The sequence below is a fragment of the Sorex araneus genome, chromosome 2, assembly GCF_027595985.1.
Source record: "Sorex araneus isolate mSorAra2 chromosome 2, mSorAra2.pri, whole genome shotgun sequence".
Lineage (NCBI taxonomy): Eukaryota > Metazoa > Chordata > Mammalia > Eulipotyphla > Soricidae > Sorex > Sorex araneus.
In genome coordinates this window covers 323,899,314-323,925,478 of record NC_073303.1, presented here as the reverse complement: position 1 = coordinate 323,925,478, position 26,165 = coordinate 323,899,314, and the positions used below count along the sequence as shown (strand labels likewise).

At 46.3% G+C, this 26,165-nt stretch overlaps 1 protein-coding gene across 4 annotated transcripts in view; it reads right to left on the bottom strand.

Annotated features, from left to right (window-relative positions):
- The window catches only part of PPP4R1 (protein phosphatase 4 regulatory subunit 1), a 51,887-nt gene extending 32,056 nt beyond the window's left edge, over window positions 1–19,831 (bottom strand). Inside the window, exons 1-7 of one of the 4 annotated variants that reach the window (XM_055126803.1) lie at window positions 19,536–19,831; window positions 19,401–19,445; window positions 18,751–18,795; window positions 3,651–3,786; window positions 2,393–2,499; window positions 784–926; window positions 173–319 (exon numbers count right to left, since the gene is read on the bottom strand). In XM_055126803.1, coding sequence (XP_054982778.1) covers window positions 173–319; window positions 784–926; window positions 2,393–2,499; window positions 3,651–3,786; window positions 18,751–18,795; window positions 19,401–19,445; window positions 19,536–19,542 — 630 coding nt within the window. In that variant the 5' untranslated portion in view covers window positions 19,543–19,831. The remainder of the gene's footprint in view (window positions 1–172; window positions 320–783; window positions 927–2,392; window positions 2,500–3,650; window positions 3,787–18,750; window positions 18,796–19,400; window positions 19,446–19,535) is intronic. The other 3 variants (XM_055126805.1, XM_055126804.1, XM_055126806.1) reach the window with 3 other exon arrangements.
- Between the last annotated feature and the right edge of the window lie 6,334 nt (window positions 19,832–26,165).

The window sequence follows — 26,165 nt, the reverse complement described above, 5'->3', positions numbered from 1 at the left end:
ACGCTGGGGATTGAACCCGGGTGCTGTACCTTCACTTTGGCTCCTAATTGATATTAATATAATACATTAATCAATAATTGTACTGTATAAAAGTAATGCCTAAATTGAAAAACAAAAAACAAACACCTGTGTTCTAAGAAAAATAACAAACCCCAAAATCTATTTGCCTTACAGCCACAGCTTCTGTCTTCACGTCGTCATTGCTGTCCGGGGCGGTCAGGTCTATCAGGACAGGACACACTCTGGTCTCCACGTCAGCTCGCTCTATCAACTCCTGCTCCAGCAGAGCCAGCAACGCGGCCTGGCTTGTTTTCCTCACCTATGGAATAAGGGACAATACATACAAAGTGTTTACACAATATTTAAAAACTCTACTACTTTTCACAAGTTTGAAGACTTACATCCCAGCATAAAAGATAGCTGTAGTTTTCAAACCTTGCAAATTAAGATTTGCGGTTCTTTTCTTGAACTTTTACAAAGACAGAACTTGGTTGCTTTGGAACAGATGAAACAGAACAGAAATCATTTCTGGTCAGAGACATCTCCCAAATGAACCAATGACTCTGGAGGAGCTCCACGAGGGCGCCCAGGGAGAGGATGGCTCCTTAGCAGCACAGAAACCAGCATTAAGGAAATGCACAGATTTGTCAGAATTGTCTAAGACAGGCTATTTTGAAAGTAGAATGAAGTTAAAGAAAATATATATCCAAAAGAGATCATGTAAGTCAATTTACATATATACTGCACAAATTCCCATTAAGAACATGTAACTAGCATTCTCACCTGATTGTTCTGATCTGCAAGATATCTAACCACAATAGGAAGCAAGTATTTGGAAAATGCATATGGAATTGAAGGCCGGTTTTCTTGGCAAAACAATGCGATATGAGGCACCTGTTCCATCAGTTCTGCCCTCACAGTCGGTTCTATTGAAATAACAGAAATGTGAGCAAACACAGTCTTCCAAAGTAACAGAATTTCGGGGCTTCAGACATAGCTTTGGATTTGCACAACCCAGCACAGGGCCAACCCCATGAGTGAAAAGAAGACTACTGAATCCCACGTGTTTATCATTCATGGTCTATAATACTAAGCAATCAGTTAGGGGAAGAAATTAATACATTCATCATCTGCACTTGTGTTTCCCAAAGACGACTAAGCAGCCCCCAGAGGTGAAGGCGAGTGGCCTGGGGGACAGTAAAGTGTGAGTGTGCTTTCTGCTTGATCATGTAGAAACAGCTGACTTTTGAAGAGGTGGCAAGTCACTTTTTCTTTTTTCCCCACCTACTGGGGTATCAGGTCAAATATACTTCGGATTCTCTGATCCACACCATGCCATACTGCACTCAGTGGAATGCCGACTAACTCAGCACTGCTTTAATACGGTGCTTATCCATAAACTCCACCACTTCAGAAACTCCGAGCTATCATAAGGACTAACACCTAACCTAGTCCATAAACGAAGCGTTCTAGACTTAATCAACTTTAAAAAGGACACGTGAAGCTTAAAAAGGGTGCATGATGGCCTTAAATACCTTCTGATCCCCACTGTCTTCTATTTTGTAATTCTAATCTTTCCATGTCTGGCAATTTCTTCACCTAAGACCTTGGTTTTAAAAAATACACACACTTCGGGGGCCAAAGTGACAGTAACGATAGTACAGTGGGTAGGGCATTTGCCATGCATGCAGCCAACCCAGGTTTGATCCCCAGAACCCTGTATCGGGAGTGATCTCTGAACAGAGTCAGGAATAACCCCTGAGCACTATTGGGTGTAGCCCCCAAACCAAAATAAATAAAAGTACATATTTTTAAATTTTCATAAACATTTTCAAACTCTCAAAACAATGTACCCCTTTAAGTAGACCCTTGTTTTTTCACTTGTTTTATGATGGATGACTGATGTTTTTGCAAGTGAGAGCATATAAAAAAAGCATCTTATATTTCCAAAATCAAACTTTTTTTTGGTTTTGTTTTTGGGTCACAGTTGGTGGAGCTCAGGGCTCACTCTTAACTCTGCAATCAGGGATCACTCCTGGCAGTCTGGCAGGGACCACTGGGATACCAGGAACTGAACTTCGCTCAGCAATGTACAAGCGTCCACTGTACTATTGCTCCAGCCCCTCCAAAATCAAACTGTTCAATTAAGTGAACATATTATAAAATGTGCAGACCTTAGTTTCATACATTTTTGTTTTGGGTTCACATCTGGCAGTGCTCATGGCACCATATGTGGTAGGAGGGGTAGAATCTGAGACTTGATTTTCATCGATGGGTTAGTCAAAAAATCATTTTGTAAATATTCTCATATCACATTAAATTCTTCACCAGACTTGACATAAAAATAATCTGTGTGGAAAAAGGGTTAACAATGCATTCTCTACATAAATACCTGAATCATCAGCTAATCTGCTAATTCTTTCCAAAACAGCAATACAATCTCTCTCATCATCACAGACTTCCCTCAAGGTATCCAGCAAACTCCGAGCCACCATTTGTCTACACAGAAAAAGAAAATTAGTGTTCAGTGGCATTAATACTTAACAGTTAAAAATTAAAAAGGCAAGCAAGCTTGGGTAAAGAAAAATATTTTATATATTTTATTACATAGCATCTGTAATTTCCTAAGTGACAATGTCAATCTGGATTTTAACAAGATCACATTTGCCAAAATATTTTCCATCTTTACTTGATTTGACAAATTTTCAAAGTCCTGAAAATACACTGTAGCTATCTTTGGTATTCGCAATCCTGGGCAAGCTTGTATTCATTACACAAAACATTTACTGTTAAATAATATTCTACTAGTATGAGCTTTATGTATCTACTTTTAATAAATTTTAGAAAAGGAATAGTGATTTTCCAGAGGTGTGTGATAGTCATTCTGGGGGCAACATCTGAAGATAGTGCATCAAAAGTATTAACTCCCACATCCAAATACTAAGGCTGGCACACAATGTGTACACCATTTTCAACAGAAAAATTACATATTCATCTCAGTGATTGATTTACACAGATATCAAAAGTATGACCAATCCCAAAGGTTATTTTTTTTTTTTGCCAAAAAGCAGAGAAAAAGTGCTTATGTTGTTGTAAGAACCAAGAAGTAAAAAACAGTATAAGGGCAACTCAGAGAAGGGAACACCAAGTAAAATGTGGTCGGAGGTCATGCGGGGGAGGAGTGACGCGTGCCGAATGCAGACTAGAGACTGAACACAATGGCCGCTCAACACCTTTACTGCAAACCACAACACCTAATCAGAGAGAGAGAACGAAAGGGAATACCCTGCCATAGTGGCAGTTTGGGGTGGGGGGAGACGGGACTGGGGAGGGTGGGAGGGACACTGGGTTTACTGGTGGTAGAGAATGGGCACTGGTGAAGGGATGGGTTCTCGAACTTTGTATGGGGGAAACATGAGCACAATAATGTATAAATCTGTAGCTGTACCCTCACAGTGATTCACTAGTTTAAAAAAAAAGTATAAAACAGGCCACAATTATGAGTATTACTATAAGGTGGTACCCATGTAGTATCTCAGACCACATAAGTTATTAGTAGCTTCTCTTAAACCTGGTAATTTTATTTCCTATTGAGGTTACTATAATAAACAGCATCCCCTTCCATTCTGAGGAGAAGACTGCGCACGTACCTGTTAAATACGTTCTCACTTGCAGCATACTTGTCCAACCTCCCCAGCGGCGTCAACATTTCATCTTGTGAGACAAAGTCCAGGGCTGAAGGTATAATAATCACATCAGACTCTGAGCTGTAGTCATCCACACCAACTATCAGAGACATCAGAAATACTCCTTACCAAACCGTGAAACTAAAAGGTAGTCTTATCTATTTGAAGCAGCCTAAGTACAACAGACTAAATGAGATGGAGAGGCACAAAGAATCACAGAAAAACCTTAGTTTCAACTTTAAGGCAAGAGTCAAGGACGCTTAGTCTTTTGTACAGGTATGTTCTAGCTGCCTCTAGAAACTTCGAGACAAGAGGTTACAGAAACTTTGTAACCACAAAGCAGTGAGAGTGGCCAAGAGTCATCACAGAACTGATAACTCAACTGAAGGGACCAAGAGCCCAACCCAAGTCCATTCTGTGATGCAGCCAAGAAACACTCACATACAGAAGGCAAAGAAAATGGACTTCTCAACAGAAATAACGCAACCCCGAGGGCCAGGCACCAACATCAAGGCACTACAGGTAAAAGAGCCACTTAAAATTCTAAAGCTAGGAAATGAGCATCTTTGAAATCTGAAATGTGTATGCTCCAAATGCAAAGGTAAAAGGGTTTTCAGACATATGAAAGTGAAAAGACCGCACCAGCAGACAGGAACTACAAGAAAGAGGAGTCTGTTCCTCAAGAAAAAAATCATACTAGATCTACACAAAGGAAGGAAGAGCAGCAGAAATGGTAAATAGATATGAGTCTTTTTACTATTTTTAAAATCGCCTCGAAAGAGAAGCGTCTGTGTATAAAACAGATAAAAAGTATACGTGGAATTCAGAACAGAAGTGAAGTAAATGCACGACTGCAATAGCACAAAAGCAGGAAAATGAAGTACATAAAGTTCTTCCACAGTATGTGAAGAAGTTACTGGAAAGGCCAACTGTAGTAAGTAAGGTTGGTGGGATGGGAATGGTCGTAGAGCAGGCAGGGCATCTGTCTGGCACGAGGCCAACCAAGGTTTGATCCCTGGCATCCCATATCCCATACGGTCCCCCGGGTACCATCAGGAGTAATTTCTGAGTGCAAGGCCCAGAGTAACCTATGAGCACTGCCAGGTGTGGCCCAAACCCCTACCCCAAATAAGTTCCACACTAATTATAAACTCTAGGGCAGCCAACAAACATCAGAAACTCCAACAAAAACATGCAGCCTCCAATAAGCCAATAAAGGACCTAAGGTGGAATGACAACAGATACTCCAAAGGGTGGCAGAGGAGAGTAACAACAGCAACAAGAAGGACAGAGAGACGGGAACTGTGAAACCCAATCACATAAATCCTACTAAGCGCAAACCCTCTCTTCTAAATGGCTCCCCTAAAGGTGCAAGCTGTGGTTTCGCAGCAGAGCACTCCCTCCCACGTGTGGTCTCTGGACTCAACCCCCAGCACCCCCCCAACCACATAAAGAACAATGACCCAGCAAGAAGGCAGGGATTGCCAACTGGGTTTAAAATAACACCTACCACACTTAAGCTAACAGAGGGCAGACATTTGTTGAATACCAGTTATTCTGATCTACTATTCATAGAAATGTACCTTATTTATTATGCATCAGGGCGTTGTAAAAAAGTGCCTCAGTTGGCCTCAGTTTTCTCCTGATGCAACTGGCTAGCATGCCATGGAAGGCACCTTTATGCAGGCTCTAGAATTCTCTGACTATGACCAAACTGTTTCATCAGTCTCACATGTGTCTACCTTAAAGATAGACATTAGCAATACCGGCTCTGGTCCACACACAGCCAGCGCCCGGGAGAACATCCCCAGAGGGGTCACTCTCAAATATCACCGCTGAAGGCAAGCCTGTGTGCGTAACGCCAGCTTCTACTCAAATCCCAACTATGGGTCAGCAGCCAGGCCCAGTGTTCATTTCTAACAAACCACCCCACTGGTTTGAGAACCAAGCTCCGAGACCAAGTCATATTCCGCCTCCACTTTCTCCGTTAGTCACCCTCTCGCCCATTACAAAAGCCATCGGCACAGCTACCAATGACAAAGGCCTGTTTCTATTTCCAGTTCCACTGCTTCCTGTGGAATTCTTCTGGCCTGAATCATCACCCAACTGAGGAGTTTTCTTCCTCAATTCATTTAATGGGGAGCACAGGATTTAATTACCAGAGGTACAGGTGACTGGGATCTAACACAGACCTACCACAGCTACTTGAATATGGGAAATACACACCAAAAAAACCATCACTACTGAAAAAAGTACCACAAGCACCTCAGTAATATATTTGGATAAGAAGGCATTGAGTATTAATGTAGAAATACTGCTGCAAGAATTCTATAGTTTATGCACAGAAGTATATTTACTTTAAATAAAAGATGCAAATTACAATTCATAGGAATAATTTCAATACATACTAGAAAGTCAATAGAGGGGTTAAAATGTAATACTAAAAAATGATTTCACTAACAAAAAGAAAGCAACTATTCTTGTGACAAGCACTCACACAAAAAAGCAGCACTGTCATCCCTTTGTTCTTTGATTTGCTTGAGTGGGCACCAGTAACGTCTCCATTGTGAGACTTGTTGTTACTGTTTTTGGCATACTGAGTAAGCCATGGGTAGCTTGCCAGGCTCTCCGAGAAGGAGGAACGAAATTGAACCTGGGTCGGTTGAGTGCAAGGCAAACGCCCTACCCACTGTGCTACCATTCCCTGGTGAAAATTCAGGTATGTGGGTTTTGTGACTAAAATCTCCAGGCTTTCTCGGAGTTGAGGTGGGCTGCCTCCCCCTACTTCCCAATACACATGGAAGCACTGACAGCCACCCCCTGCAAACTCTATTACTGGCCTTGCTTCAGAGACCCATAAATAAATCTGGAAAGAGATCAAAAGCCAGAGACACAGCAGGGAGTCCCAGAAGACACCAGCACCAGAGATCTCTCCGGGCCCCATACCGGGCCAATTTCACAGGGGCACTCCAGATGGAGCAGGTGCAGTCTCCCCACCTACTCCAGATGGAATCCTGGGGACCAAGAGCTTCCTGTACGTCGGTTCCAGGACCGAATCTCCATGCCACATGGCTGCAGAGGCACCAGGCTGTCCTTTCCCAACCCTCTCTACTCGCTCGTCGGCTTGGCTGTCACCCCCACAATGTGCCTCCACAGGCCATCTTAGCACACCAGTCCAGAGACACCCAACTGAATCCCAAAATGGATTAGCGCCTACAGAAATGTCTCTGGAACCCAACCATTTACAATCTAGGATTCCAGAAGCGCGCGGCCATGACACCCAAGATATTCAAAATGAGCAATGGACAATAAATGATCAAGCGTCTGCCCCGGCAGGTAGGTAGGCTTGAATGGTGGTGGGAAAATTCAAGCAAAACATAATGCCCAAAAGTAGAGAGTATTGGGGAAATTGTCTGCCATGGAGGCAGGGTGAGGACTGGGATTGCGGGGAAGGTATACTGGGGACACTGGTGGTGGAAAATGTGCACTGGCGGAGGGATGGGATCACTGTATGGCTGAATCTTGAACATGAAAGCTTTGTAACTATCTCACAGTGATTTAATAAAAAAAAAGTCAAAATAACTGAAAGCAATAGTTTATTAAAAATCAACTTTGGTCTTAACACTACAATCAGATGACAATTTTCACATAAATTTATTTTCTGTATCTATTGATTTTAGTATTTCAGCTTTGCTATCTAATCACTATTGATTCAAAAACTGTATCAACAGTTTTGGCTTTTTTTCTACATTAAAATTGGGCTAGTCACATGTTTATTTGTACACGTACAAGTCAGCTGCTGCTGACCACGATCCAGAGGCCAGCTAAACTACTTTGGGTACCAGCAACTGCTTCCACCAATGTCTCTAGACTGTGAACTAAGCCAGAGCCCCATGCCAGCCGAGAAGGAGAAAGATCTTTCTCAGTTTGCTCTCCCTTGCTGGGGGAAAGCGGCGTGGTGTCCGCCATATTATGAGGACTTTTAAGCAGGTATGAACTTGGTGGTTCAGGAAAGAAAAAAAAAGAGGATGGAACTTAAAACAGCGAGACTCGTGTGGACAGTCTTGGGCCGGGGTGATATCGGTGCGCACTCTGCCAAGATGCGACCCGAGTGGCCACATGTTTATTTGTACGGCCGCTCTGCTGCTGATGACCAGGATCCAGAGGCCAGCAAACTACTTTGGGTACCAGCAACTGCTTCCACCAATGTCTCTAGACTGTGAACTAAGCCATAGCCCCATGCTCCCCCAGGAAGGGAAATGATGCAATTTCTAACATAAATCTCACTGGACTTAACTTCTAAAGTACTAAAATGCAGAAATCCTAAACCGCGCGGCCACAATAGCCCTTCATTCTCAGCAATGGAAAACTATCAAATGCTTCTTTGTCAGCAGGGCTGTTTTTTTGAGGGGAACTCCAACACAATAGTGAATATTGTGTTGAAATATGGAATGTAATCAAGGTAAAGAGAAAATGAAGTGAAATTTATCAGCTACGCAAGTGGGGGTGGGGGGGTGGGGGGTGGGAGGTATACTGGGGTTTTTGGTGGTGGAATATGGGCACTGGTGAAGGGACGGGGGTTCGAGCAGTGTATAACTGAGATAAGCCTGGAAACTAACTTTCCACATGGTGATTTAATAAAAATAAATAAAATAAAATAAAATAAAATAAAATTGGGCCAAAGCAACGGAACAGCAAGCAGGGTACTTGTTTTGCATGGGGCTGATCCAGATCTGATTCCCAGCAGCAGCCCATATGGCCTCTGAGCTCCGCTAGGAGTGATGCTTGGATGCAGGGTCACGAGTAACCTCTGAGCATCTCCAGGTGTAGCCAAAAAACCCAAATTAAAAAATAATGTGTGTGTGTGAGTGAGAGAGAGACAGAGAGAGCAAGCAGTGAAAAATCAATTTCAAAGTTAGTAGTAATACAACATAGTGATGGACAACCTGGGTTCGATACCCAACACGCCACACAGTCCCTTGTCCACCAGTCCTGCCCAGAGTGATTTCTCAGTGCAGAGCCCTGAGCTTTGCTGGCTGTGGCTCCCCAAAACAAAAATAAAATCATTTTTGATATCAAATAAGTTCGAGGTGGGCCAGACAGATAACAGAACAGCTAAGGTACCTCGTGTTCCATCCCCAGCACCAAAATTCAATCCCCGGCACCATATTTGGGCCACAGAATCACAGGAGTGACCCCTGAGTACTGAGCCAGGGGTCAGCCCTCTGCACAGTCAGATGTGTCTTCCTGCCAAGCCCCCCATCTTGGGGGAAAAAAAAAAATCTTTAAGGAAAAATATGTACTCTACTAACATCTCTTTTGATCCAAGTCCACAAACCTTCCCGAGTGCTAGAGTGCATGCCTGCCAGAACGAGGCCTTGGCCTCCCCGACCCCCTCACTCCACTGGGTGGGATACCTCCGGAGTAGGCAGCAACTGAACCCCCGCCCCCACCCCCCCCCCACACACAGAGCAACACCAAATGTGGCTCCCAAACAAGAGCCACAAAATATCCCAAGATTTTTAGCTCTTAAAAATAAGGAGTTGATGCTATTATCTTATTCTATAAAGAAACTATTCCCCCATGAATACATAATTTAAAAAAATCTTCAAGCCTTCACTGAGAGATGACTGCTGCAAAAATCCCTTTTAAGAGTCTAGTTAAGGTGGTCATGAGGAGTGAAGGAGTCCACACACGAGGCTCAGTGGACGGGCACGCACCGTGCACGTGTCCTGGCATGGAAAAGAACAAGCATCTCTGAAACAGAAAAGCTTTAGCAGTCATTTTTAGCAGGCTAAAAATGTTAAAATTTCTAATTTGTCTATATACACAAGTCTGGTGGGCTGGAGCGATAGCACAGCGGGTAGGGTGTTTGCCTTGCACGTGGCCGACCTGGGTTCGATTCCTCCATCCCTCTCGGAGAGCCTGGCAAGCTACCCGTGGCATATTAAATATGCCAAAAACAGTAACAACAAGTCTCACAATGGAGATGTTACTGGTGCCCGCTCGAGCAAATCGATAAGCAACGGGAAGACAGTGATACAGTGATACATAAGTCTGGTACCAAAAATGTGATAGGGTAACCAGAACTTTCAAGTATAAAAATGTATAGAAATTGTGCTGTAACTGATAAGACAAGAGAAAAGATTTGATTTTTTTTTCCAGGAATTGTTTATTGAGACACCATGACTTACAAAGCTGTTCATGACAGTTTCTTCTGGCATACAACATTCCAACACCAGTCCCACCACCAGTGTCTCCTTCCCTCCCCAATATCCCTGGGTTCCCTCCCACCACCTAGCTCATCCCCTCGGCATACATATAACTAATTTATTTCATATTACTTGGGTAAAAAGGATTTTTCAATTCCAATGTAAAGAGTCTATTTTTAAATTTAAAGGAAAGGATTGGGCTGGAGACACGCTCAGTGGCCTGGGTGCTACCTGGCACACGGGAGCCCACATAGGGTTCAGAATACAAAGTTCCTCAGCACCCCTGGAGTGACCCGAGCACAGAGTCAGGGGTAGTCTCTGAGGACTGCCAGGCATGACCCAGCAACAACAAAATATCTGCTTAAAAATTAAAATACTTGATTAAAATAATGAAAAACAATTTCATGTTTAAAAGGGTAGTGGGGAGCAAAGTTTTCTGGTACTCAGATTCCATTTTAAATAAAAATAAGCTTTACTTCAAAAAATGAATTTTAAATTTTAAAATAAGAGGTTCCAAAATTTTAGATGGCATACAGCAATTATTTGAAGACCTCTGCCCTGTATTATGTCAAATAACAAAACCGAGACAAACATAATGAATCTGATGTCCTGGATTTAAAGGAACACAGTCTCAAGGGCTTAATGGTGCTAGGGTGGGACACAACAATCTTCACACATTTCCCTCTATGGAAACTTTTTTGGATCATTTTAATGCATTATTCATAACAAGCCATACAGAATAAATTATTTGGGGGGACAGGTTTGGATGGTGGTGGGAAGGTGTTACTGAGGTGGGATTGGTGTTGGAATAGTCAATGTAATAAATTATTACCAACAATTCCATGAAAATAAGATTGGGGAAAAATGAAAAGGAACATAGTCCATGGTCCGAGAGGTCACTAAAGCAGCAGGCTTCTGCACGAATGCCACAAGAGACAACTCTGAAAGAGGGCCTGCCCCGGGAGGTGCTGGGGGTGGGTTTCGGAGAGAAGACCTAACTTCCACGCAGACTGTGGTATGGGCACGACTCCTGCGGTGGGCTCTGATTGTGTAAGTACTCATATATGAATCAACTTTAAAAATACAGGATTCTTCAGTCCATCTCCTCTCAGTCCAGCTTACAAATCAGAACTTCACTTCCAAATCGCTACGCTTCATCAACGTGGCCTCCCTCCAACTTCTGTCACCGTCACCCACCCTTAAACGCCCCCTGCAGTCTGAATCAAGGTACAACTTCCTAATGCCATAATTTATTTATTTATTCACAGTGGTTTGGGGACACACCCTGCGGTGCTCAGGACTCAGTCCCTGTGCTCAGGGAGCACTCTTGGGAGGGCTCGGGGTTAAAGAAGGGGTGCTGCGGGCTGGACCTCGGTCCTTCTGTTCCATCCTTCCAGCCCACAGTGCTGCAGCTCCCATGATCTGGGTCACATTAACTGTCGCCCCCGCATGCTGGCCCTGCTGGAGAAACCTCTTTCTACTGCAATAAGGCCGACAGCTCTTCTAGTTCCCGGGTCTACGGGCTGCATTGTTCCTCTCTGACAGCCTGACCTCAGTTTAAATTTATCTATTTACAAATACTACACTGGAAGCGATTCCTATTGTTTCAAATTAAGATTTCTTCCACCACTGAGTTCCCTGCAGGTCGGTTTTTTTTTGGTGGGAGAAGAGGGGAGGGTGGCCTGTGCACGCATGCGCGCGCACACACGCACGTTACACACTTGCTTTTATTCCAACAATTGGTGTTGAAATAAAAAATAAATTAATTAATTAAGTGTTCTGAGCTGTTTTTCCTGCTAAGTCCCCCTCTCCCAAGTACACATAAACACCCCTAACAGAAGCAGTCTTGCTTCTTGTTAACTAAGAGTCTCCCACTTATCCTGAAGAACACACGTGCATCAATACTGCAAATGAAGTGACAGTCACAGACGCACTAGGGGGAAATGGGTCCTTTAACATCCTCTGCTACGTAGGGACTGGAGAGAATGCAGTGTGGGGGTGGGGAGGGGGTGTGCCTCGGAGGGACTGATCCAGGCTCAATCCCTGGCACTCCCTACAGCCCCCCACGCCCGCAGGAGTGAGCCCTGAGCACATGCTTCCCTCAGTCTCCCCTTCACACTCCCCTCCTCCAGGACAGTGGCGGGTGTGCAAGATGCTACACCGAGGGAGGCAGGCTCAGGTCTATCAGCTCACACTCACGCCAAACAATGACTATCTCCCTCAGATGCAAGGGCGTCACAACACCAGGAAAAACGTATTTATAGCATTTGGTGTCAAACGTTTCTAAGACAGGAGGAAGTGCCCAAGACAAAAAATTATCTTACCCCCAAATACTTGCTAGTACCTTTGAATCCCCCATAATTTTTAGAAGACTTAGGGATCTAAATAAGTGATAAATTAAGGGGAAGCAAAACTGGACTTGTATTAGAGCACAACAGTAAACAGTAATAAATATGTAAAATAATAAAGTAGTAAAAACTGATATAAATTGGTAAGCAGGTTTAAGCCAAATACTTTCAAGACAGGTGACTGAGCAAACTAGCCAAGAGATAAGCCCTGGGAAGTCCCATCTTTGTCAACCTGTGGAACTCCAACCTGCAGTGGGAACATGAGAAGGGCCCAGGTGAGGTCCTGGTGCCCAACACACAGCATGACGATACATGGCGCTTTACAATATTAACAAAATTCAGAAATTTCTCCCATCACCCTTTTGTAGCGAGCTAAAGCGCTACATGAGATGCTATCAAGGCAAAGGACATCAACATCTCCAGGTTCTGGGTTGTATTCCGGCCTTAGCTACCACATGCCCTTTGTACAGAAGCACTTGAGCCCGATCATTCTCATGCCTGTGATGAAAGTGATGATCCACTCAGCATTCACCATCTGCAGCTCTGGAATCGCTGGCTCACTCGAGGTAGAGAGCAGCTCCGATTTTATTAGAAGTTTATGAGATTCTCTCAATCCACAGATCCACCAATTAAAAACATAAATTAATTTTTATCAATATTTTAATTATGATTAAGACTGACCAAAAAAAGGTGAAATGTGCACAGCATAATAAAAACAAGCAAGAGACCACCAAGATGTGATCCCGGGGGCCGCACGCATGTGCGGCCTTTCTGCAGCTGCACAAGCGTGAATCCAGACCCAGCAAAACCTCTTTCGGCATGGGCAACTCCTCGCAGAGTGTCTCCAGCCTGAGAACTAAGCCTCGGCCCCGTGCCCGCCCAAGAGGGGAAAGGTATTTCTCTCTCTTGCCTCTTTCTCTCCGGGGATGAAGGGCGCGGTGTCCGCCATATTAAGACGACCACAGATTGGGTTTTCAAGCCTGCAATGATCCAATACCTGGAAGAAATCTCCCTGGACTTTGTGTCAAAGTCGCGCGACCTTATTTGTCTTCACAGTAGGTCTGAATCTAGTGGGGTACTCCTAACAACAATAGTGAGGTTTGTGTTGAAATATTGAATGTAACCAAAGTAAACAGAATGTAAAATGAAACTTATCAGTTACAAGGTAGGGTGTTGGGGGGGGGGGGGGAAGGATGGGAGGTGTACTGTGTGGGTTTTTTTTTTTTTGGTGGTGGTATATGGGCACTGGTGAAGGGATGGTTGTTTCAGCATTGTATAACTGAGACCTAAGCCTGAAAGCATTGTAATCTTCCACACGGTGATTTAATAAAATAAAATTAAAAAAAAATAAAAAAAAATAAAAACAAGCAAGAGACTTCTTCCCTACGTCTGTGAGGAGCATGATGAAGGAAGTGGCTGTGGCCAAAATAAAGGCGGCAACACCTCAAGAGGGGGTGTCCTGGTGATCTGCCAGGTCTGGGCCACGCGAGACCCAGGTCTGTTCAACCCATCTTCAGATATTAAATGAGGATTACTTCCAGATCCAAATTAAGATAAAAACAAGACCCCAATTTAAGTTTGGAGACTTCTTCCTTTATTACATAGCTGATGGCAAAAATAAAAGGGGGGTGTGGGCTGCAGAGCTGGGGGCCATCAAGGGGCCTGAGAACGGAGGAGACCACAGGGCCTGACTCACGCCAGCGTGTGCTTTGCCCTCAAGCTGCCCCTCCGCCCCCAACGGAATCAATTCGTCATTAAAAAATAAAAAGGAGGGGAGCTGGCACCATCGTACAGCAGGCACGGTGCCTGCACTCCGATCCCCGGCCCCTCATCTGGTCCCAACCCTGCAGGGAGCAATCCCTGAGCACAGAGCTAGGAGCAAGAACTGAGGTCCACTGGGTGTGGCCGAGAAAAGCAAAACACAACTAACTAAAATTAAAACTAGGGCCAGAGCGATAGTACAGTAAGGCATTTGCCTGGCGAGAGCCAACCTGGGCCTGACCCCCAGCCATTAGATCCCCTACGCACTGCTGAAAGAGCCCTGACAGCAGGGCCAGGAAGAAGTTCTGAGCATCCCCAGGTGTGACCCTCAAACAAATAAAACTAATAAAGTGAAATACACAAGATAACAAAACATACAACAAAATTAGGGGTACAATAACAATAGTTTAATAAAAAATATGGTATTTTTGTTTTGATAAGAAGAACAGAGACAAATGAACCAGAAATCAGCCCGTGCTCCAACATCAATGGCAGAGATGAACTTGACCTCAAGAGGGCTTCTTTTCACAGGCAGAAAGAACAATAACCACTCATTTTGTGAGTTTTCAGTCATGTAGCTGCAAGCCTAGACAGCTATCATACACACTTAAAAACAAAGCTCTTCCCTCTTTTTCTTGCTTTTCAAAAGGAAAATTCCAGATGTGGAATTGTCACCAAGGAATCAATTACTGACCACACACATGTAGGACCACTGAAACCATCCGGAACATCCTTCTCTAGGATATCAATACTATCCTTAAATACATTATTTTACAAAAATAAAATTATCTTTCCTGTCTATTCTGGTTGGTTGCAATTAAAACATGCTACCGAGTCTTAATGACTCACTCTTCCAAGTCCCTATTTAACAGCACTGCTAAATATCACGGCATTTCCTGGGGTGCTCCCCACACCCTCCTTCTTAAAGGTTTTTACACAATTCCCTGGGCACATGAAATAGATACAGCCCCAACTATGGTTTTATTTTATTAAAAAATAAAATAAAATAAAATAAAATAAAATAAAATAAAATAAAGGGCTTCTCCCTTTCCCAGGTGGCAAAGAGTTTACACAGTTTATAAAACTTGCTTTTCAAAAAAGTAGTTAGGGGTTCTAAGGATTCTGATTAGTTCCAGATCCCTTGTTAAGTCACTCAATTTCAACACTGCCCTCACGTCCAAAAATATAATGTAAGAGGATTGATTCTAAACCTTAATCCATGGTATATTCCACACCATAGTCCCCAAAGGCATCACTGTTTAGTTATAGCTAAAAGATATAAAAAGGTGTAAAAGGTCCAAAAGGAAAAGAACAACCAAAAACATAAGCAGCATGCATTAATAATTTAAGGATATTTTAAGCAGAGGTTTAAACAAACTGCTTATGGTGACCTTCGGCAGTCTGACGTAGTAAACTGTGTAGTTTAAGAAAACAGAGTATTTAAAACTGAGTATTTAGGGCTGGAGCAATAGCACAGCGGGGAGGGCATTTGCCTTGCACGCGGCCGACCCGGGTTCGATTTCCAGCATCCCATATGGACCCCTGAGCACCGCCAGGAGTGATTCCTGAGTGAAGAGCCAGGAGTAACCCCTGTGCTTCGCCAGGTGTGATCCAAAAAGCAAAAATAAATAAATAAATAAATAAATAAAATAAAATAAAACTGAGTATTTAGAGTCAAGAGCAGATATTGGAAAAAAAGGCTACTGGGACTGAAGAGCCTTATTCTAAGAAAAAATATTTGTCCCTTCAAGCATCAGCAGTCTCTGTGTGTTAAAACCAAATACCACAGCCTCCATAACCCCCAACTGCCTCTGGGAAGACACTCTGTGGGTGAAAGCTACTGAGTGGAATGATCATTCTTATACAAGAATGAAGTTTTATGAATGATTCTGTAACATTACTATGCAAAAGTTTTATATTCTCATTATTTTTACAAGTATTAACTCATCAAATCCTACTGTATCTTAAGTTTTATCTTGTTCATTTTTAGAAACCTCATACCCTAAATAACTCCAAATTACATCTTTGGAAAACTGACCAAAGAAATTTTAACTACCTTTGAAAGTCTATCTGCATTCTGACTGTTTCCTGCTGCTCCAGGAACAGAAAATTTCCCCAACCTGAAATCACAGCTAAGGGATATGCAATCCAAGTGACTAGCTTGCTTTCACTTCAAAATTCACATCATGTTTCTTAATACAGAGCTGACACACGACTAAATCTAATTTTAATAGTACCTAATAATTGTATGTACTTACCTTTATGACCCTCTGACATGTACATGTCATGTACTATTTTTCACGTATTTGGTATTTTGTTTCCTTTTCTCCAAGATTATTGATCAAGTCAAGTCCTTGACTGAGGAATCCTTTCCCCAATTCTATCAACATTTCCACCAATTCTGTATGGAGGTTTTGGAGCGTAAACACCTCCAAGTGACCTGAGATTCTAATCAGAGCCTGGGAACTCTCTGCCCGCCAGCAGAGCGCCTGCTGACTCACCTGTACATCCACGGCACTTCACTGTCCCTTCCTCCTTCAGTCTAAGTTCTGCGTTCAGACATGGCAACCAGGCTGAGGAGCAGACACTCGAGTCCGGCACCCGGGGCTGACTGTGACCTGGCCTAGTCCAGCGGCAAGGTCCCTGACCCACAGCCCCACGGCCGCCAGAGACAAGAGCATGAGCCAAGGCGGGCGACTGGGTCCTGACACCCCCATGCCCCCCAACCGCTCCGCTCCGATACACTCCCCCTCCAGGATGAGCTATGCCCTTCCGTTCCCTTCGTCTCGTCCGAAACCGAGCACTACGGCCAGATTCCCTCCTCAACTGATGATACCTTAAGAGTCTTTTCACTGGCCATCAGTTCAGCCAGCCCATACTTCTGAAAATTCTGTTAAAACTAGCAAACCTTTAGCAGCTGAGAAAAATTAGCAATTATTCTAACAATGTCTTCAAACTATACAGTAAACTACTTGTGCCTTCAAAGATCTGTTTTTTTCTTTCTCCCCAAATAAAGCACACTTTATCTCCTCGGGGAGCTACCCCAGGGGTTCACAGGGGCCAATTACAATGATATTTGGCCCCTGACAGATGAAGATTTTAATGCTACTCGTGTCGGGGTACCATGTGCCACAATAAACACACCCAACAAGCGCGGGATGGAGGCACTGAGTATGTGACGAGGGGTCAGACTGGGTCCTCACGTGTGCAAGGTGCACTCTCGGTCCTCTGAGCCACTGCCGGGCCCAACACACATCTGATAAGCTTACTCCAAGCCTTGGCGGCATCTGGGCCACCTAGTCACTCTCCGGTAACAGTTAATGCCACACCCCCACTTCCTTGGCTCCGTGCTTTTAAGCCTCCCTTGCTCTTCACACAGATCCTTGATTGCTCCCTGCCAGGTACTGCTGCACGTGCTTCATATGCAGTTTATGCATGTAAGACTGGAACAGGTAATATTTATCACAACCAAGTACAAATGAGTGAGCAACCTTAGAGAGAGCCAGTGGGCTGCAGCAGTCTGTGACAAGGCCACAGCGACAAGGCCGGGACCAGAAGAAAGCCGCCCGGCTCTGGAGCCGTCCGCCAACTAATCCAGGCCTGAGGCTGCCTTGGCCCCTTAGCATCACGCCTATGTGGAAACTGGAAACCGCTAGCCAGGGAACATCTTCCTCTCAGCTTTATTCTGGGCCCTCCTGGGCCCTCAGCAGACACCTGGACATTCACGAAGGACTGCCAGGCTCTCTTCGGTATGCCCTGCCCTCTAAACTCTGCCTGAGACTCAAGGATGGCACCAGAGTTCATGAGCTGATGGCACCTATGTGCAAATACATTCAAATGCACAAGTTCTTCCTCTAGACATTCAGAAACACACGCTGAGTATCTTCTACTTATACGAAATAGCACTTGTTTCAAAGCTTTTGGGGAGGAGAGGAAGTGCCATACCGGCCCTGATCAGGCTTACTCCTGGCTCTGTGCTCAGGGGAGCCAGGGAAGCATATGGAGAGCTATGGATTGAACACTGGTGGGCAGCCGTGCAAATGCTGTAGCTAGTCAACTATTATCATTCGGACTGACCAGTGGCAGTCTTAGAGCTTTGAAATACAAGAACCCACGCCCTGGCTCTTATAAACAATCAGGGTCACTGCTCAATTCTAACTTTTTTGTTTTGTGGGTTTTTTTTTGTTTTGATTTTGGTCCACTCCCAGAAGTGCCTTAGAAGTTACTCCTGGCTCTGGACTCAGGAATCACTCCTAGTGGACTCTGGGACCAAATTAAAATGTGGGGGAATCAAACCCCAGTTGGCTGCGTGCAAGGCAAGCACCCTACACACTGTACCATCTCTCCATCTCGCTGCCCCCCTCAAACCTCACTTTTGCCAGCAATCAAGAGCTGCCTTAAATAACAGCTTTAATTTTCCAATAAGCAAAAAGTGAAGAAAGGTAATAACTAAGTGAAATAGAAGAGCTATACTTTGCGACTTGAATATGGCTCTTTTAAAGAATTTTGATTTTTTAAATAAGCAAGAAAATAGCAAAAACAAACAAAAGGTGGCCAAAGTCTGCATACTGGTCACTTACTTTTAAAACAGTCAACATGTTAGGGGAATTCACCTCCATTGTCAATTCCCCTTCACGCAGAGAATTTAGAACCTCAACCTGGGCAAGGAAAGCACAGCACTAACGCAAAGCTTCGCAGTATCTAGAAGGAGCTTTCCACCCGCGGTTGTCTTGGGTTCCTTACCTAGGCATGAACCACAGGAAATCTCGGCATCGGACAGGCTTCCCCCTACACAACAAATCCGCCTCTGGTTATCAAACTCGGGCACCTTCCGATCATCTCCCGATGCTCGGGAAGCGCCCACGGGCGGGACCGGCCGTCCCGGGTGCTGGCCAGGGTGTGTGCCGGGACCCTCCCCGGGGACGGTGCTGGCCGGGGTGCCGGGGCCGGTGCTGGCCGGGGTGTGTGCCGTGACCCTCCCTGGGGACGGCTGCTGGCCTGGTAGGTGCGGGACCCTCCCAGGGGCCGGTGCTGGCCGGGGTGTGTGCGGGACCCTCCCCGGGGCCGGTGCTGGCCGGGGTGTGTGCCGGGACCCTCCCCGGGGCCGGTGCTGGCCGGGGTTTGTGCGGGACCCTCCCCGGGGCCGGTGCTGGCCGGGGTGCGGGCCGGGACCCTCCCCGGGGCCGGTGCTGGCGGGCTGTGATGACCGACTCTGCAGACTCGCGGCTTCTCCTCCGAGGCGGCAGACCCGCTGCTGGGGGTCTCGGGGGGCGGCCCTCGGGACAGGCCCCGTCCCGGGGCCACCCCGTCGCGGGCCCAGCAGCCTCCGGCCCCGTCCTCCCGGGCCCCCGGCGCGGCCCCAACGGTCCCCGCCGTCCCCCGCGACCACTCACATCCGTCCGCGTCCTCGGGCACGTCCTCCTGGAGCAGCGAGAGGTCTGCGCCGGGGAGAAGAAAGGGCCGGTCAGCGCCCGCCGCCCGCCCCCGCCCCCGCGCCGGGACCCGCGCCCGCCGCCCGGGCCACGTACCCGCCATCGCGTGCTCGCCCCGCCGGGCCGGCTACATGCGCGCGCGGAGGGCGGCGCGGAGGAGGTGCCGGGCGCGCGGCGGCGGGCGGGGCTCCGGGGCCGCGCTTCCCGCACACCGAGGCCCGGGTGGGCGCGGACAGAGGTTCCGGCTCCGGTTCGCCGAGGCCCCGCCGGGCTTCGACTCCGGTTCAGGCTCCGGCTCGCCCAGGCCCTGCCGGGCTCCGACTCCGGTTCCGGCTTCGGCTCGCCCAGGCCCCCGCCGGGCTCCGGTTCCGGTTCCGGTCCGCCCAGGCCCCGCCGGGCTCCGGTTCCGGTTCCGGCTCCGGTCCGCCCAGGCCCCCCCCTCCCCCCGGGCCGCCCCGCTCCCTCCGGCCCGGCCGCGCTCACACCCTGGCGGACCGGGCGCGTGAGTTGCCGCCGGCCGGGACCAGCGGCCAGTGGCCGGAACCGGCGCGGGCGGGGCCTCCCGGCGGCCCGGCCCGCTTTATTGGGTCACGGCCTCGCCCACCGCCCCCCCCACCGAACCGCACGTACGTCGGCTGGTCCGAGCCGGCGCGGGCCGGGTCCCCCTCGGGCAGAAGCGCCGCCCCCGCGCCGGGCCCGGCCGGCGGTCAACAAAGGCGCGGCCACCCCGCCCGGCCCTGCCCCGCCGACGGCCGACGGAGGCGCCGACACCCCGCGCCTGGATTTCCCTGGCTAGAGCGAGCACTTGAGGGGTTCCGTGGGGATGGGTCGAGTTTTAGCACAGACGCTTAGGTGAAGCGCTAAGACCTGGGCCCGAACCCATGATTTCCAAAACCATGACCCACTTCCCCCTCCACCCAAGGCCTCCAAAACGGTAATCTGGAATAGAACTACGTCTAATCCATGCCGCTGTGGAGGTCTGTTCCTTCGGAGACGGGAGGGGATTCTAAATCGCACTTATTTTTTTTTTCTGCCTTGTAATTATGTTTTATTTGAGGGGCCACACCACATGCTCAGTGGAAAGATGAGGGGTGGAGTAACCCCCCACGGGGGTGGGGAAGGGGTGGAAAGGGCAGCATGCACCTAATTGGAACCCAGGGCCACATGCATGGAAGGCAAGGACTCGGCACAAAGCAGCCCCTCTGCCACGCACCCTCCCCCCACACACACATTGTGATCTAGGACATTTAATTTAATTAATTTAATTTAATTGACATTCAATATCATTGAAAAATCAGGCTAAGCGATTAGATCCTCTGAAACAATTCTGTGTACTAAGGTGTGTTCTACATCCATTTCCCTCACAAAATCTTCCCTCTTATGGGACACATCATGCAGCACATACTAGATTTCAGAGTATAACGCAAATCAGTCAAGTCCATAATGTCAGGTATATACGGAACTTCAAAAATACAGAAAAGTTAATACCAATGCCTCAACTTTCTTCTTCCCTTTGCCATTCATGCCTCCATGTGAATTCACCCGACACAGCCTTAAGGAATGGCAGAATGACCAGGAGACATTCCCAAACTGTCAAGAAAAAAAAGTTTTAAGTGACCCGATCTATGAATTTGTGCGGCTGCACTTCCTAGCTGACACCTACCGCATCATCAGTGCTGGGTCGGAGGAGGGAGGGCGAAGACTCGGCTCTTGGCCTACCCTGCCATCTTAGTCTCTACAGAGAGGCACCTGCTCCAGCCACTGGCCCTACTAAGACCATGAAGACATCATTCTCCGTGGTGGTGAGGGAATCGCGTGTGCAAACACTAGCAGGGCCGTGGAAGGACTGAAGCACTGTGGGTTAGCAGGCCTCAGAGTCTCAGCTCACCTCCAGGGGAGCAGGAGGGTGTGGGCCATGTCGATCAGGAGCGGTAGATTTCAGTTATTGTCTCACCTGTGTCACCCATTAAAGATGGTGGCTTTTCGTTGTGTTGGACCTTCTCCCCACTCAGCGTTGGAGGGTCTGAGTGCGGGCTGGCGGTCCAGTGAGGGAACGTGCTGTGATGGGACCATTCACAGCCAGCACAAGCACGGGGGCTTCCGCATTTGATGAGCACTGACCTCTTGTTGCTTTCTCAAAGATAAACACTTATACCAGGTTAGTTTCCTCTTTAAAATGTTTTGATTGAGGGGCTGGAGTGATAGTACACCCAGTAAGGTGCCCAACCTGGGTTCAGTCCCTGGCATGCCATATGGTCCCTGGGCCTGCCAGGAGTGATCCCTGAGCACTGCCCTATGTAGCCCCCCCACCACCCACATCCTCCAAATAAAAGTTAAATTTAAAATTTTATCAGGACTGGGCCTCTTCCGCCCAGATTCCCCACTTTCCAGTAGCTAGGCGGTCACACCCAGAAACTGCCCCCAGCACCCTGTAATCCCATCCACAGCCAACATCCAGAAACTATAAAACCAAGCTCCCGGAAGCGCGCCATGCAACATCTTATAGCCTACTTTTCCCTCTCGGAGAATCTGGCAAGCTACCGAGAGTTTCCTGCCCACATGGGAGAGCCTGGCAAGCTCCCCGTGGCGTATTCATATGCCCAAACCAGTAATAACGATGGGTCTCATTCCCCTGACCCTGAAAGAGCCTCCAATGTGGCACCGTTGGGAAGGATGAGTAAAGAGAGACTGCTAAAATCTCAGGGCAAGGACGAATGGAGACATTACTAAGACCGCTCGAGAAAATCGACCATCAACGGGATGATGATGATGATGATCGTTCCCTCCTTATTAAGAAAAATGACATTTAAAGAATAGACACTATTGTTCTTTGTGTCCGTAGCCTGATCTCACGTACACTGAAGCCCGTGGAAGTTCGGTGCTATTATCTCATGGTTTGATGACAATATAAAGTCTGAGTGCTTTTTTGCCACTGAAATCTGAAATAAGCAGTAAAGACACGCCACATTTTGTGGGTTTTGTTTGTTTTTTGCGGGGAGAGGCGGTATACCCAGCGGTACTCAAGGCTTACTCCTGGCTCTGTGCTCAGGGACCAGCCCTGGTGGAGCTCAGGGGATTTTGGGTGTCAGGATCAAGTGGCTGCATGCAAGGCAACCTCCCTACCCACTGTACTATCACTCCAGGCCCACAAGTCAGCTTTGGAAACGGCTTAGTATATTTTCATTTCATCAATACTTTTGTAACTTGTTTTGAGTTTGGGGCCACAGCTGGTGATGCTGATGCTCAAGGCTATTCCCAGTGCTGTGCTTTGGAGTCATTCCTGCGACGCTCAGGGGACTCTGTGGTGTTGGAAATCAAATCCCAGCAGAACGCCTGTCCCACAGCGCATGAGCCTGACTTGTGTTGCCCGTCCAGCCCCACCGTGCTCTGACTCTAGCAGGAGTTGACGCGTGCCCAACACGCGCCTTAACCTGTATTATGTCTGTCTCCACCCTTGTTTTTTTTTAATTTACTTTAAAAATTATTACTGAAATAATGTTTTACAATAGTGTAAACTATTTGTGCTTTATGAGCAGAGATAGCACAAAGGTTTAGGCCCCCGCCTTGCCTGCAACACACTCACTCCAGTTTAATCTGCCTCACTAAGCAGGGTCCCCTGAGTACAACTCGGGGGGTGCTCTGCAGGCCCTTCTCTCTCCTCAACCTCCTGCTCCCAAATGGAAGCTTTAGGCATACAGTGTTATGCAAGACACCGGTGCCAGGCTCCCTCCATCGCCCCCTGGCAACTGCTGCCTCTGTTCTCTTGTCAGTCTTGCTTTGTGTTTCAAGTTTTTGCTTTCATCGCACACTGTCTATTCTCTTGCTTTGTTTCTTCCCCTCCCCTCCTCTCTTCCCCTCCCCTCCTCAGCCCTCCTTCCCTCCTTTCTTCTGTTCTCCTTTTATCTTTTTGGCATTGTTTATATACCACCAATGAGTGTGATGTCATGAGGTATTTAAGACGCAAGTCTATTTTTAAAAGCTAGCATACAGCTGTGTGGCTACTAAGGCCTGGATTTTCCTGAGTAAGTTTCCCTCCAAATCATAGTGAAAACTCTTGTTATTAATTCCTGGAAATGAGTGCATCTGGCTCTTCAAACACAAGCATAATAAATATGGGGCAATTATTGCTAACAGTCACCTGGCATTGCTTGATATTATCTCATTTAATAATATTTGTATTGGTAATTAAATTGCTTACTTTTTTCTTCAGAACAATCTTTTCTTCATTCATTTTCCTCATCTCTGTGCTTTTGGGAGTTAGATTAATGAGATATTCTTCAGAGACTGACCTTCCTCAAAAGAGAATACATGTCTTAAAAATAAAAAAAAAAAGAAGAAGAAGAAAAGAAAAAGGCCAAGCCAGAAAGATAGCACAGCAGGTAGGCTTAAACGGGGTTCAATCAATCTCCAGCACCACATATAGTGCCCTGAACCCTGCCAGGAGTGATTCCTGAGTGCAGAGCCAGGAGTAACCCCTGAACATCACCAGGTGTAGTCTGAAAACCAAAAAAAAAAAAAAAAAACCCAAGAAAGCCCCAAAGCAAACAGACAAAAAGAATAAAAAGCACCAAAAAAAAAAAAAAAGGCCAATTTCTGGCCTAAGGCCTTTCATACATATCTTGTGTAAAGGGAAACATCTGTGTGAAATTTTGATCACCTTTCTTTCTTCTGTCGCACTCTTTTGAAAGAGCTCGTATCAGGGTGACATTCTGAAATGTGAGAGCTTGATCTCCTCAGTGTTCAGAGTTCGGTTTTGTTTTCCTCTTTGTGTTCATCAGCTAAAGGTATATTTTCTCACACCACACCCAAAGGGAAACAAAAGAACAAGAGAGAGAGAGAGACAGAGACAGAGAGAGAGAGAGAGAGAGAGAGAGAAGAGAGAGAGAAAGAGGGACAAAAGCCACAGAATGAGCCCTCCTTGAGTCCCCACCGTCGAGGCTGTTCTTTGTCATCTACAGGCATTGAAGTCAGTCTGGCAGAACCAAAACTCGAGCCTAAGACAGCTTGGCTGGAAGGTTCTGCTTCAGCACAGAATAGGGCACCCCACCTCCCTACACAGTCATGAGGCTTCCAGTCACATTCACTTACCTGTCCTATTTGTTTTCTTCAAAGTTGTATCATTATATTATTGTTGCTGAGCAAGCAACAATTCTCAGGGGCAAGCAAGCACTGTGTGACTTTGCAGGTGATCCTCAAGATCATTAATGTTTTCTCAGAGGACTCACATTTTATGGCACAGCCCAAAAAACGGGCACGTGAGGTTCATGGGTGTGTGGATCCTTCCACTGTGAATCCTCTGAACTGCGCACAGAGGCCCTAGGCACGCCCAGCTGTGAACTGGAATCAGCCGGATGAGGAATAGCCAAGACTATTTGACATTAGACGTGTTTGAGTATTTAGAAGTTTGGTCATGTTTCCATGACCAGAAATCTGCCAAATGAAACTGACTCTTGCTTATGTAGTTAGCGGTGGTAAAGCTGTTTTCCTCATGCATCATATGTCACCATTTCCAAGAACCTACCTACCCTGGGGGCCAGGAGATGGCTCAAAGGGTTGGAGCATGTGTGTTGCATGTGAGAACCCCAGGTTTGATTCCTAGTACAACATGGTCTCTCAAGCATCTGCTAAGTGTGCCGACAAAAAGAACCTAAGCAGAGAATGAAGTGAGGACTTACTGTGTAAACAGAAATACCCTCTGTTGTTTTCATTGTTTTCTATTTTTCCTGGCACTAGGGATTGAACCTATGACCTCACCCAAACCGTCTGTTTCTTATTCACCTTATTCACCTACAATCCTTACATATTTCATGTTCATAGAGCCTTAAGGATTCATCACTAAGGAATTTTATCATTTATCTAACAGAGTCTGAGCTGCTATACAAATTTGTTCTCTATTTTCTTAATCTGGAGAGTTGTTTTTCCCCCTGTTTGTATGTGTGTTTGTTTGTTGTGGTGCCAGGGCTTATTGGTCCTGCTGCTGAGCCACACCCCTGAGCCACACCTCTACATATTTTCATTTCATTAAAAAAAATTGAACTGAAATTGATGATCCTTCATTGCATTAAAATGACTGGATTTTCTTTATGTATCTAGTACTAACTACAATCCAAATCAGAGGGATGTGCAAGAGACAACATCTGACAAGGAGGATTGGCTGAGGAAATGTTTGTTATTTGGAATCCAGGTGAGTGAGTCACGATGAACCAGGAAAAGCCATAAGCAACAGAGTGAGCCCAGACAAGCTCCATGATCACTGTGCCTTGGTTCTAAAGTCCTCTGGCACTACTTGCCTTATGGGTCTACGATTGCTAAGAAACTGCTTTTGTTCTCTTCTCACTTCTGTCTCTTTGTAACAAATTGCCGGAGTTCCTTACTCACTAAGATCAAGTAGCATGAGGACACAATTTGGGTGACATAGAAAGATAATTCAGGCAAGTTTTATTTTTTTATTTTAAAATAATTGCAGAATCATAAGAAGTTGCAAAGAATGTACTGGGATCCCCTCTATGACCTTCACCCAAGTTTTCCCCAATGGGGCTATGGTATGTTTGGAAACTTCTTGAGAGGTCTGTACTAGGCATTATGCTATGTGCTTTCATGTGCCTTTGGATTTAATCTTAACTCCTCTGAGGGCTGGAGCAATAGCACAGCGAGAGGGTAGGGTGTTTGCCTTGCATGTGGCCAACCCGGGTTCGATTCCCAGCATCCCATATAGTCCCCTGAGCA